A 13,074-nucleotide genomic window follows, 5' to 3' on the forward strand; every position below is an offset into this window, starting at 1 on the left:
GATCATGTCTGTTGGTCATGGCTGCAGGAAATGTGTTACACCAGGAATGTACTGATGGCAGTCATTGTAGTCCGTGACATCCATCTATTGTCATTGCTGTAGGTTAGCAAAAAATCTGTCAGCCAGGACTAATTTGCTTTCCATCATTTCGCTATTGTGTGAGATCATTGCCAGCTGTATCTATGACTGTAGTTTGATGAGTCACAGCATCCATATCCGGTGTGTTACCATTGTGGGAATTCCAGCTGGGAATGTTCACAGGAAGAAGCAGAATGCCAGTAAATGCACTTACTACACACTGTATTTGTAAACATTTATATAAAATAAATATGTATGCACAGACAATTGTTCACAACAAACTTAGCAAGTGAAACATAGTCTCTCTGGAAGAGACCACACTTGTCATCACAGAGTCTTGTTGTAAAATATTTTACTTTATTGATGGTGAGGTCCCCACAACACTAAATCAGTACTTTTTTTTTTTTTGCTCGACCAGTCCACAGGTGTACTGCCGGTCCATAGTATCCAACGGGCACAATATTTTGGCGATAAGACATGTTGCTATCATCAGGTGCGCTGACAAACTGAGCTCCTGAGGGTGAGCGGCTGTCTTAAATCCCCTCCCCTCATGAGCGGTACTCCCTGTGGTCTGTGCCCACACATCAGTGGTCACCGAGATGCTGGCGTCGGCGTCTGTAGTGACGTCGGGGTAATTGCCTCATCCACCCTAGTTGCCTGTTTGTTTCCTTTGCTGAGCATCTTTTTAATTAGACTCAGTGCTGATTCCCATGCTCGGCTGAGGTTGTAGCTGCAATCTTGGTTGATGAGTCTATGGAAGCCTTTATATTTTATGAAGTAACAGCTTTTTCATGAGATGAGAAAACATTTTATTTTCCAAGCACACATCAAAAACTAACAAGAATAAACAACTCGTAACCAAGCCGACTATGGCAAAGATAAATATCTATCAGCTGCAGCTTTCACCCGCTGTTTTTGGTGCAGTGGATAAATGACATCGCCACAAGTCCATCCCTGGTACGAATTTCGATAGCCTCTCTAACGACACTGTCACATTATTTAGATGTCTGTGCCAAGACCCTGGTATGTTGGTAGTCCATTTCGTGATTTTTGGACAAACAGTGCTCTGTGACTGCCGTCTTGTTGGGGTGCCCAAGTTGAGTGTGCCTCTGATGTCGGCAACAATCTTTGACGGTGCACACTGTCTGTCCAATATAAGTCTTCCCACATTGATATGGAATTTGGTATATGCCGGCCTTCCACAAACTGAGATCGTCTTTGACACTTCCCACTAGTGCTCATGTTTTATTTGGTGGGGAAAAAAAAAGTTCCTACTCGGTGTTTCCTCAATATTTGTCCTGATAGTGTGCCAGTATACAGTATATAGTCAGTGGCTATCTCTTTCTCCATGACTTCTTCCATCTCCACACGTTGTACTGTAGAGGTGGGGCAGAGAGCATATCTGATCTGCCATTCCGAGTACCCATTTTTCCTGAATACAGTTTTGAGGTGTTCCAGCTCTCAGGGCAGACTCTCTGCATCACAGATGGTGTATACCCTGTGCACCAGTGTTTTTAGCACCCCATTCCTCTGCGCAGTGTGGTGGCAGCTATCTGCTTGCAAATACAGGTCAGTGTGCATTTTCTTCCTTTACACCCCATGGCCTCTTCTTTTGACCATGACATCCAGGAATCATAATCTTCCTTCTCCTTCGGTCTCCATAGTGAATTTGATGTTCAGATATATGGAGTTCAGGTGTGTAAGGAAGTCTAGGAGCTTTTCCCTTTCATGGGGCCAGATCACTAACAAGTCATCCACATAATGTAGAAAACAAGTAGGTTTCCATTTGGATGATGCCAAAGCTTCCTCCTTGAAGTACTCCAAATAGAAATTCGCTACCACAGGTGAGAGTGGGCTCCCCATTGGGACTTTGCGACTCCTTGTGTTTGTTCATAGTATTCTCCATTAAAGAGAAAATACATGGAGGTCAGAACGGAAATTCGTACCAGGGACGGAACAAGTCATTCATTGTTGCTTAAGAGAAATGGAATGGACATATTCTTATTTGGAGCATTGTGAAATTTTAATGTGATAGTTTAAAAAAAAAATTTAATTCTACACCAAGCTGGTAAGTTTTTTTGTAACAGAATTTACTGATTGCTGTAAGTTTTACTCAGTTTCCCTTTTTTGTGGTGCTCCAAATAACATTGCTTTATGAGAATCCATGTTTCAGCTTAGATCATTAATGGGCGAAAGGAACAGATGTGGCCCCATTCCTGGTACTTGAGGTACAATATGTTTCATTAGATTACACTCTGATAAGTATTCAGAAACAGTTTTAAGGTTGCCATTAGTGTGCTTGATGCACTTGTTTACAATTGCTCAGGAATAAACTGATCCAAACATTGGATCGACCTCAAATACCTTACTTTTCAAGTACATGAGATGTATTCACAGTTTCAAATATGAACAACTATCAGCTGTATAAAGGATGACAACGAGAACTGTGTACTGCACTTCTACAATCTGTTGTAGAAAGTTCATGAAAGACGTCGTCATGTGCCAAACATTAATTGCTTTCACAGTTTTCTCAATGTTTATCTTTCTGTTTGTAGCTACTGATTTTCATTTTTGTCCATTTTTTCAGAAGGATCATTCTGTCATGCACTAATTTTAGCATTTTCAGTTCAGTGTTGTCTTCTTATAGTTTCGTTACATCCATTTTCAGAACACTAACTGTAAAGTGTAAAATGTTATGTAATTACTCATATTTGAATTGTTAAAAATAAGAACAAACATGATTTATGGATGGTTGGTTGGTTGATTTGGGGGAAGGGACCAAACAGTGAGGTCACTGGTCCCACTGGATTACAGAAGATGGGGAAGGGAGTCGACCATGCCCTTTCAAAGGAACTGTCTCAGCATTTGCCTGAAGTGATTTAGGGAAATCGTGAAAAACTTAATCAGGCTGGCCAGTCCCAGTGTGCTAACCACTGTGCCACCTTGCTTGGTACAATTTATGGAACATAGTACTTTATAGAGCAACTTGTAAGACACAGGTTGTGCATTGCCCTGAACATGTTGATTGGACAACAGTAAAACCGGGTACAGGGTAGGATGAGCACTTGATTGTGTTTACTTAAATAACAGTGTTTCTTTGGCGGCACACCTGTGCATGCCAGGGGGCTGACCCAAGTGGCCTCTATAAGCAGGCCTGTGAACTGTATGGATGTGCAGTCTCTGGAATTGCACATGACATGAGTGATGATACATCAGAGTACTGTTATTCAAAAATGACTTGGCAGTCACCTATTTTGAAGAACCTCCCAACTGCACAGAATGATGTAATGGTAACCGTATGCTATGTTCACCTACAGTTGTGTATAGGTATGTGTCCAAGCAGTAGTTAAATTACTAATAGTTCTACAGGACATCGATTCTCTCATTGATAATCAATTCCAGTTTCTAAGTAACAGTAACTTACATGAATACAGTGCTGAGAGAAATTACTAAATGTGTCTTCAGTTCTAAATAATTTCAGAGTGAAGGCCACAACTCACTGAATAGTTGAGAGTTGCAGACAGGCACATAAACAATTTGTAGGTCCAAAAAGGATGATTTACTCAGATAAAGAACTTTTGATTGCTCCGATAGCAATTTCATTAGTTAATCTATAATTAAATAACCTGAAGTTTAATTAAATCAATTTTAATGTGTTTTTATAGTTTACATGTTTTTCAAAGTTCTCAGTAATATTTGTTGTATGTTGTAAGCCTAGCTGTAAAACTAGTTGATTTATTTATTACTTATATATTTATTTGTCCATATAAAACTCTTTTTCAGTACATATATTTTACATAGGATATTGGACAGAAAACCTTTTTATCTATTGGTTTTTCAAACATCTAACATACATTATTTATTTTTTATAGTGAATTGGATCTATACAGTTAATAATTACAAATTTTTTGAAATACTGTATATTATAACTTATTTCTACAATTAAAGATAGAAACTACATTTTTTATTGCATAAGATACTGTGAGATTGAATAGTAGCAATTTTTCAGAAGGTAGGCTGTCACAGACTTTTTAAAGCTTTGTAGTTCAGGAAGAGATTTTATATGTCTTGGTAATCTGTTGTAAAGTTTTGTTCTTGCATGATATACACCTTTTTGGCATAATGTGGTGCTACAATGATTAACATGTATGTCACTGTCTGACCTGGTACTGTAATCATGGACACTTTTGTTTTGAGGAAAAAGGTTTTCTTTTCTCAGTATGCTTTTTTTGACATGCATGACTACTTCCAGTATACAATTGTAGGGAAAGGGTAGGATCTTTAGATCTTTAAAGAAAGGTTTGCATTGTTTTATACTGCTTACTTGTTTCATTATTCTTATAATTGCCTTTTGTTTCCTGAAAACTGTTATGGCCTGGTGTACATTTCCCCAAAAAATGATACAGTACTTCAGTATTGAATGTGCATGAGCAAAGTATACAGCCCCAACTGTTTCTGCACTAGTGTTGTTGCAAAGAATTCTTACTACATAGCTCATTTTTGCTAGTTTTGAATTTAGGGATGTGATATGAGTGCTCTATTTAAGATTTTCCTTGATATGAATCCCAAGAAATTTAGTTTCATTGACAGCACTAATGTTTTGGTTATCTATAAATATTACAGGTTGTGCCAGATTTTTATTTTGATCAGTGTGGAAATTCATGAGTACCGATTTTTGGGGCTTAACTACTAGCCTGTTTCTGGTAAATCGTTCAGACACTCGTTTTGTAATATCTTTCGCAGATGCAGTAAAATTTTCTTCTTTATTCCCTTCAATCAACAATCTGGTGTCATCTGCAAACAGTACTGGTTCAGAATCCCTAATGTGTGATGGGAAATCATTAATTTAGACCAAAAAAGAGAAATTTAAATACTGAAGAGTATTCAACTTACTTTTTTTTAACACAAAACTTAAAGGGCTTCTGTTTTGATGCCAGTGATATATAGGCTCAGTAGCATAACATTTTTTTATTAATATGGAAATGAAATTTTTGCGCGTTTAACTATTCTTATAATTTCTGATCAATAAATAGTTTTCCTTTCTAACAGTTAAAGCAGGAATTCACTGTATTGCTAATATCATGAATAGCAGTGTGGTTCCTAACCATATTGTGCTGATTTCATTGATAGATGTACTGAAACAGCAAACTGTATTTAAGTTGTTTGTTAACTGTGTAATTCTAAAGCATTTAATTTTAGCCTGAAACATTTATGATGGGGAAAGTTTTTATTGTAACCTATGTCAATTAGATGTGTATATCTTCTAGGAAGTATTTCTCAAGAAGTCTTTGATGTTTTTGGATACAAACTATGTTGTTCCTACTGGAAGTGGATTTCCAATCAACTTGAATGCTGTCGGCACTGCTGCTGTTCATCTAAAAATGTCTGGTCAGCTCAATATTACTGATTTCAATTCTTCAGGTCACCTGGATTTAAAAGGAGAAATAAAACCAAGGTACGACAAATCTCTTGTGTGGTGAAGAGAACAGTTTTGATCACACTTTTTATTTAACTATACTAACTGGTTTTGTCCATATTAGATCATTTTCAGCTCTAGATTTAGAATAAAGAGAAAATAAAACTAGAACCATTAATTATTCCCAGTCATATAAGTTATTTGTAGTAACAGCTGACAGAGATACACATAATAAATGTGTCAGGCTGCCTAAATCACAAGAAGACACTTTCTACCATGAGCATCAGCAGGAAATTGTCAACAGCTCCACTGTTGTATATGAAAGTACATCTCTGTTGGGTGTTATCATCTTGATAAATGTTAGCTCCATATCTCATACATTGTGATGTATGCATATGTGTTGTTAGTACATTTATTACAAAGGTTAAAATACGAATAAAATTATTTAAACATAAGAATTATAATGGAGAGTGCTACTCACCACATAGTGGAGGCATTGAGCAACAGACAGGCACATTTAAAAGAAGATGATTGGCTATTATTCAGCTATTCTACAAAGTGACCAACTCACATGGCCACTTTCAGCTTTGGACTCTGTAGCCATATGGGTGCAAGTTGTGCATGTATGAAAGTGTGTGTTTGCTTTTTTGCATCTGATGAACAACTTTGTTTGGTAGCAGAATAATATCCAACAGCCTACTTCTAAATGTGCCTGTCTGGCAATCAGCACCTCCTATAAATTGTTAGTAGCATTCTATCCTAATTTGATTCGTTATTATGCATCCCAAATTTTATTATGTATGAACACAGCGATTTGAAAATGAGGCTATCAGTTTATATTACAGTAATTCGGTTTCAGGACCATCTAAGATGTTTATTTTCACTAAAATGTTTATAAACAGCTTAATTTGCTTACAAAATAAGGATTTTAAAATTATAAAATCATATGTAGAAAGTGAAGCTATACAAAATGTCAAAGCTTATGAGAAAATTAATGTTGGATCATGAGCATGAATGTAGCTTGATATCTTCATACAGGGGCAGAGTTCAAGTTTAACAGTTGTGTAATTATGGAGAGACTTCAAGGTACTATCTCAGTTGTCAACAGTGCCAGGGATAATTTTGACTGGAATATGTCCATACAACATTTTAGCACCTCCCAGGGAATTTTTTTAACTCACTAGAACTCACTGGAACAAGTTGGCACTGGAATTTTAATATGTAGTACACAACATTGTACTGCACTGTCCACTTATTCCTATATGCACTAACTAACGTGAAAATGTAAGTACTGAACTGAAAAAATGCCACTTGAAAGTCAGTGTCCTATGGATCACTGAAACAGCTCTAAGCTCCCAGCACTATTGTGCATTTAATCTATTTATTAATGTTTTGGTTAGTTGCACACCATCATGGGCCACAGTGAAAGGATGGATTTTTCTAAATTCTGGCTGCATTAACTTCTAGGGATCAACCATTCTCTTGTTGCATTTGCTCAAATTATTCAGTAGAAAATTGCAATTACCAGTCAAAAATGCAGACAGGGATTTGCTGAATAAAGTTCACAACTCAAAGGAGTTTGTGTTTAAGGAAATTGTTAGATTTATTTTCCTTGTGACCTGCAGCAACAAGTGTAATCAACTACCAAGAATGAATGTTTCTCCTATGCAGAATGTAAGTAACCAGGCATTATCTCAAATACATCCTTACTCACTCTAAAGCCTTGAAAAATTACAAGTCCAACTTGCTTCAGATTCAAATTAAAGTTTTCATATGCTAACAGGCAAAAATTACAAGACTGAATCTACAATCTAGATCAGCAGTAAAATTTCAGAGTTCAGAATCATCCCCTACTGAATAAAATACTTGAAGTCAACAACTTGAAAATATTACTAAATATTCACTGGTGAAATACGTGAAATTTTCTAAGTCCACAATGCGACAGTATTTTTAAGTGTGTATCCGTGACACACTCAAAAATTTTCTAATTTACCAATATGACAATATTTTAAAGAATTCACTGGTGACACAGGCAAACATTTTCTAAGTCCACAATGCAGCACTTAGAAAAATCTCAATACTTTCACAAAGCAATTGACTTGCCACCTTTTCAACTCACATAGAGACTGCTGGGAAATACAGCACAAATCAGACTGCATGAGTTAACTGGTGGCCAGATATTTAAATTCTTGCATAGGTTACATGAGTCAAACAAGTATTATATATGAAATCCCTTCCAAATTTTACCAGCTTTTAGTCCTGAAATTAGATTTTTAATACACATACTGGTCTTCAAAAAAATTACACTTTTAAAATGAGAAACGTCACTTTTGGTGATATTATTGTTAATAAATATAAACAATTAATATGAAACCATTTATAATTTCCTAACTATTGTTTTTCTTTAATTCCGCTGCTACTTTTATAATATAAATTAATCTTGTGGTCAGATGTGCCAAGTTTTCAACACAAAATACACATTCTGGCCTATAGTTACAAAATGTTGGTGCTTATCACTATTTTGGTTTAATTCTCTAACAGGTCTCTATGAGACCTATCCATTGACATTTTGTTTATGAAAATGATGCAACTGTCACCAAGTTAAAAAAATTTTAAAATTCATTTGGTTTATAAGTTGTTTAACACAGAATGACTTAAAAACTGTTCATTGCCCTGAGGGTGCACTTATACTCTCATTCACACTATAATTTTCCCTTTATTTCTGTGCTTACTGGCTTTACAGTATCTTACTGGGTTCACATTTTGTTTGAACATCCCTGATTTTCAGTCTTTCATAGGTTCCTTTATTCTGTCATGGTGGCCTTTTCCAACATTTTTTTCTACTCAACGACTTTTCAGCACTGGGAAATCTGGCCACATGCTTTCAGAGGGAGTTTTTGTCATCTGATAAGCATCAGAATTTGTCATACAGGGTGACTGCTCCAATAGCAGATGTCAAATATTGCAAACATGTACCATATTTTATGGAATATAAGATGCACTTTTGTCTTCAAAAGATTGCCTCAAAAATTCAGGTGGGTCCCATACTCAAAACTAATAAAAAAAATTTCGAGTGTCTGATTTAAAATTCCCACCAGTCTTAAAAATGGCCATATATTTGATGCATTGGTGAACCTATCTCTATCTGGCAACATTAGATTCAGCTGGCGGTAGCAGCGCACTGATGAGATGAATATGAGTTACAGGGATTCATAAGCTTGCTAACAGAGTCTCTCTCCTGCTCTGCCATCTCAAACACAGAACAATGTCTAGCCTATGATGCATCATTGCAGTCTATGGTGCCAGTGAACTTGAATTGAAAGTGATTTGTGTTATTGGTAACAGTAGAATATTTTTGTTAGTAGGTAGTTTCGTAATAAAAAAAAAAGGTATTCATATGATGCGGGCTATAAATTGAAAGTAATAGCATACACAGAAGGACATGGAAACAGAGCAGCTGAGTGGCATTTTGATGCTCCACCAATAATGTTATTCATGTTCAGTGGGCTAGTAAAGAAGAACTTAAGAAAATGAGGAACACTAAGTATGCAAAAGGAGGACTGAATGCAAAATGGCCAAAACTAGAAGATGATGTATTGAAATGCATTCAAGGACACTGTCAAAATGACATTTGAATTAATACAAAAATGTTTGAAACACATGCTCTTAAGCTACTACTACAGTGGAACTTAAAAGACTTTAAGGGTTGTGTTGGTTGGTGCTACAGGTTTAGAAAGCATCATGGACTTAGCATGCAGGCCAAAACCAAAATATCTCAGAAATTTCCACAAGAGTATTGTTGTTTCTCCACCACGTTATTATGCAATATTGAAAGCAAACTGATGTGGAACTAAGCGAAATCTGATGGTACTAAACTTAATCCAATGATCATTTTCAAGTGCAAAACAATGCCAAAACCTTCAAAAATACCACCAGGTGTTAATGTACATGACAAGGGTTGGATGGGCAAGGCTGGTCTGAAATTATGGATTAACAGAGTGTGGGAGGGAAGGGTAGGGCTTTATTCAAGAAGAGTTCTCTTCTTGTGCTAGATCAGTTTAGTAGTCATTTGAAAGAGGTATTGAGACAGGGAAATACAGAGCTTGCTGTTATTCTGGGATGACTTACTTTGCAATTGCAACCTCTTAATGTCTTGGTAAATGAACCATGTAAAGTGTATATGAGAGAGGAATGGAACAAATGGATGATGGATGAAATCCGACATGAATTCATGGCAAAAGAAGCTTTAAAATGACCTGCAATCAAATATGTGTGTCATTATATAAAACAGTCATGGTCTAGAGTGAAAGAAGACGTTACTGTTAAATCTTTCTCTTGATGGCAGTTACTGTTAAATATTTCTCTTGATGGCAGTGAAGACCATATTATGTATGAAGAGAACAACAATGAAGAAGAAGAAGAATGAGAAAGTTCAGATGATGGTATTCAGGGATTTTTAAAGGTTAGTTCAATTTCATAAACTAAGATTTTTTTACCCCAATTTTGTAATCTAATAATAAAAATTGTAAAAATATTTTTCAATGGAGAAATAACACAGTCAACCAGTTGCAAGTAATTGTTTAATACACTTACCTAGGTTTTAACACTTCCAAGGGTGTCTTTATTAGAATGAAAATTTAAAAACCCTATAACATAGTACATTGAAAAATAAGTTTGACAGAAACCAAAATGAAGAATGTCATAACATAGAGAGGTTACTTAGGTAAAGTTGCTTTGCAAGAAGGCAATAGTCAAAGTTTAGAGCAGATGTGCTCAAGTCAAAAATTAAAAACTTCCAGCCTTCAGTGCATGTACCTGCAAGGAACAACATCAGACTGAAAGGCCCAGTAGCTTACACTGCTGCTATGAAAACAAGACACAAGTTGCGCCACCTATCAGGCACAGACAGTGATATACGTCTATTTGAGACATTATAACCGAAATAATAGCATTAACCAACGGTTAATTATAATAAAAACCAGAATTAACTGTTGTTTTATTTGATTATTTTTGTTATAATGTCTCAAATTGGCATATATCACTATGATTGACTTCATCCATTCCTGCTTGACAATAGCAGCCCAGGTGGAAATTCCACAGTTTCACCTATCAGGCTCCTGCTTTCTTATTTAGCATCACTTCACATGGTTGGAATCCTGTTGCCTTGTTTTTAATGCTATTCATCACATCCTTGAATGAGGCAATGTGTTCAGCCCATGATGTATGATTTTGATAGCAATATGTTTGGCATAATCTTTTGAGCTTGTGCGTATAGTATTCAGCTGGGTTATTTTCCTGGTTGTAAACTTACTTTATGCCTGCTTGCTGTATAATCCTTCCACCGCATGGAAATAAATTGTGAACTGTTATCTGAAAACAGTGCCGTCCAGCTTCCTGAGTTTTTTCAAATAATCCATCTCCAATTATGATACCAAAGTTTTACCAGTAGCTCTTTTAATTCTGTACAGTTCTTCATAGGGTCTCCTGGCCAATGATGCCATATGCTCATTTCGATTTTTTCCCACACCCTGAGGTTGAATGTTTTGTGTCTCCCCTTGACCGGTAATTGTATTGTGCTTAACTCATTAGCACCTGTCACATGCACCCAGCTGTTTCCTAACTCTACAATCCATATTATTGAATGAGACATAGTCTTGTAACACCCCCAAGCATTTATGTGTGCCATGGTGATCATGGCCCAAATGTACGTAATTTATGATGGACTGCACATTTTCCTCAGTCCAACACAGTCACCACTCCTCTTTGTCTATGTTTTTTCTATGAAATAGTACCCCCTTGCAAATTTTCAAAATTTATCAAGTTTCTCTTACTCCTCTGTTGTGAACCTGCTCTTCAGTATGTTTAGATTAGGATCAGTATTCTGTATCTGTCTTATGTCGTTGCATATACTTCTAATATTTTTCTCTTCACCTACCTCCTTTGCGTACATCATTATGAATTCAGTATGTTCCTCCTCCTCTTCAGCATTGTCCTCACCCCCCACTGGCATATGTGAAAACTTCTCAACAACTACATCATTCGTCTCCTTGTTATGTTCAATCTGTTACTGGAACTGCCAAAAATTCTCTGACATGCCATAGGTGTGTTATGTTTTGACAGGACCCTACTTCCAAAGGATGTACTACAATGTTCTAGTTTTCCATTCACTACCTTTCTTTTTATCTCTTCCTCAACCTTCACCTCATCCATTATACACTGAGCCAGATGGAAGCTTGCCAAAAGACATCATCATTTATTGCACCTTTGAATTTTACTCTATTCATGCCTCCTCCAACACTCAGTTCCAACACATGATCTTTACAGTTAATATGTACCCCTACAGTTAATATGTGCCCCATTCTCACTCAAAAAATCAATGCCAAGCACCAAATTTTCCACTCATAAGGAATGCATAACTATTCAATTCTCTCCCTATGTCTGTATCTAATACAGTGTCCTTCCTCACTGATTTTCTATTATTCCCAATGGCATTTTTAATTCTCATCCCCCTGACTGGAAATTCAACTGTCTTGCCAGTCCTGAGATGATTATAAAAATGTTCTGCTATTTGACTAATGGAACTGCTAGTGACTACCAGAGCAGTCTCACATACTTTTTCACATACTTTTCCCACTTTATCATCAATTATTGGCTGCACCTTATGAATGTATTCATGCTTTAATTCTCTCTCATCTAGGAGGTCCTCCTCTACTTCATGTAAACAGTTTTTCACCATGGTACACACCTGACCCCCACTATGTGGTTCTATCTCAATCATCCTCTGCAAATATTAACTCAAATGAATTTTGAAATTCTGTATTCCCTAAATTCAACCTCCGTAGCTCCCTGATGAATTTAATTTTTTCCTTCTCCCATATTTTTGTATCCATTTTCTGGATATATTTTGCAAAACTGTCCGAATCACTGGCCTCACAGTTGCTTTCATCTTTCTCCATCCACTCTGTATTTTATTCATCCTCACTCACACCCATATACTATTCATCTATATAAATCAAGAAATTCTTGAATTCATCATCTTCATCCCTTTTTCCACTACGTCATTTATAGATTACTGTAGTTTTATTACTCCCCATCCTATCTTTTCTCACCATGAACACATACTCTCCCCTTAATACATCAAATTCTCTATCTCCATCAAATATTTCTGTAAGGGCACATTGTGTCCATTATCCTTCTCACTTCACTTCCATAACTAATTAATGTAATCACATTTGCTAAATGCCCAATCATCTGGTGCCCACTTCCAGATCCACATGTCCATGTCTACCCAATCAAAATTACTCTCCCTTTTATCCTCCCATGGTTCTAAAAATAAAGATGGCCACCCAACCTTATTCACACAGATGTCAACAGCGTTTATTTCATCAGGCTCCATTGAATTGGATACAGCTTCTACAACAAAGATATTATTTGCAGCTGCATCCTGCAAATCACAGTCACTTTCCCCATGACCTTTAGAGACAAGTCCCACTGCCTGCTCATAAAAATCATTTGATGGAAGAATCCCTACCTGCTTATAAATACTCTCATCTATATCACTGGAGTGGGTACTCTTAGGT

The 13,074-nt window shown here is 36.5% G+C and overlaps 1 protein-coding gene across 1 annotated transcript in view; it reads left to right on the forward strand.

Moving 5' to 3' along the window:
- LOC124555064 overlaps positions 1-13,074 on the forward strand; it is a 704,233-nt gene that overhangs the window by 154,105 nt on the left and 537,054 nt on the right. Inside the window, exon 16 of the mRNA XM_047128850.1 lies at positions 5,346-5,533. Coding sequence (XP_046984806.1) covers positions 5,346-5,533 — 188 coding nt within the window. The remainder of the gene's footprint in view (positions 1-5,345; positions 5,534-13,074) is intronic.

Source organism: Schistocerca americana, chromosome X (genome assembly GCF_021461395.2).
Source record: "Schistocerca americana isolate TAMUIC-IGC-003095 chromosome X, iqSchAmer2.1, whole genome shotgun sequence".
Classification (NCBI taxonomy): Eukaryota; Metazoa; Arthropoda; class Insecta; order Orthoptera; family Acrididae; genus Schistocerca; species Schistocerca americana.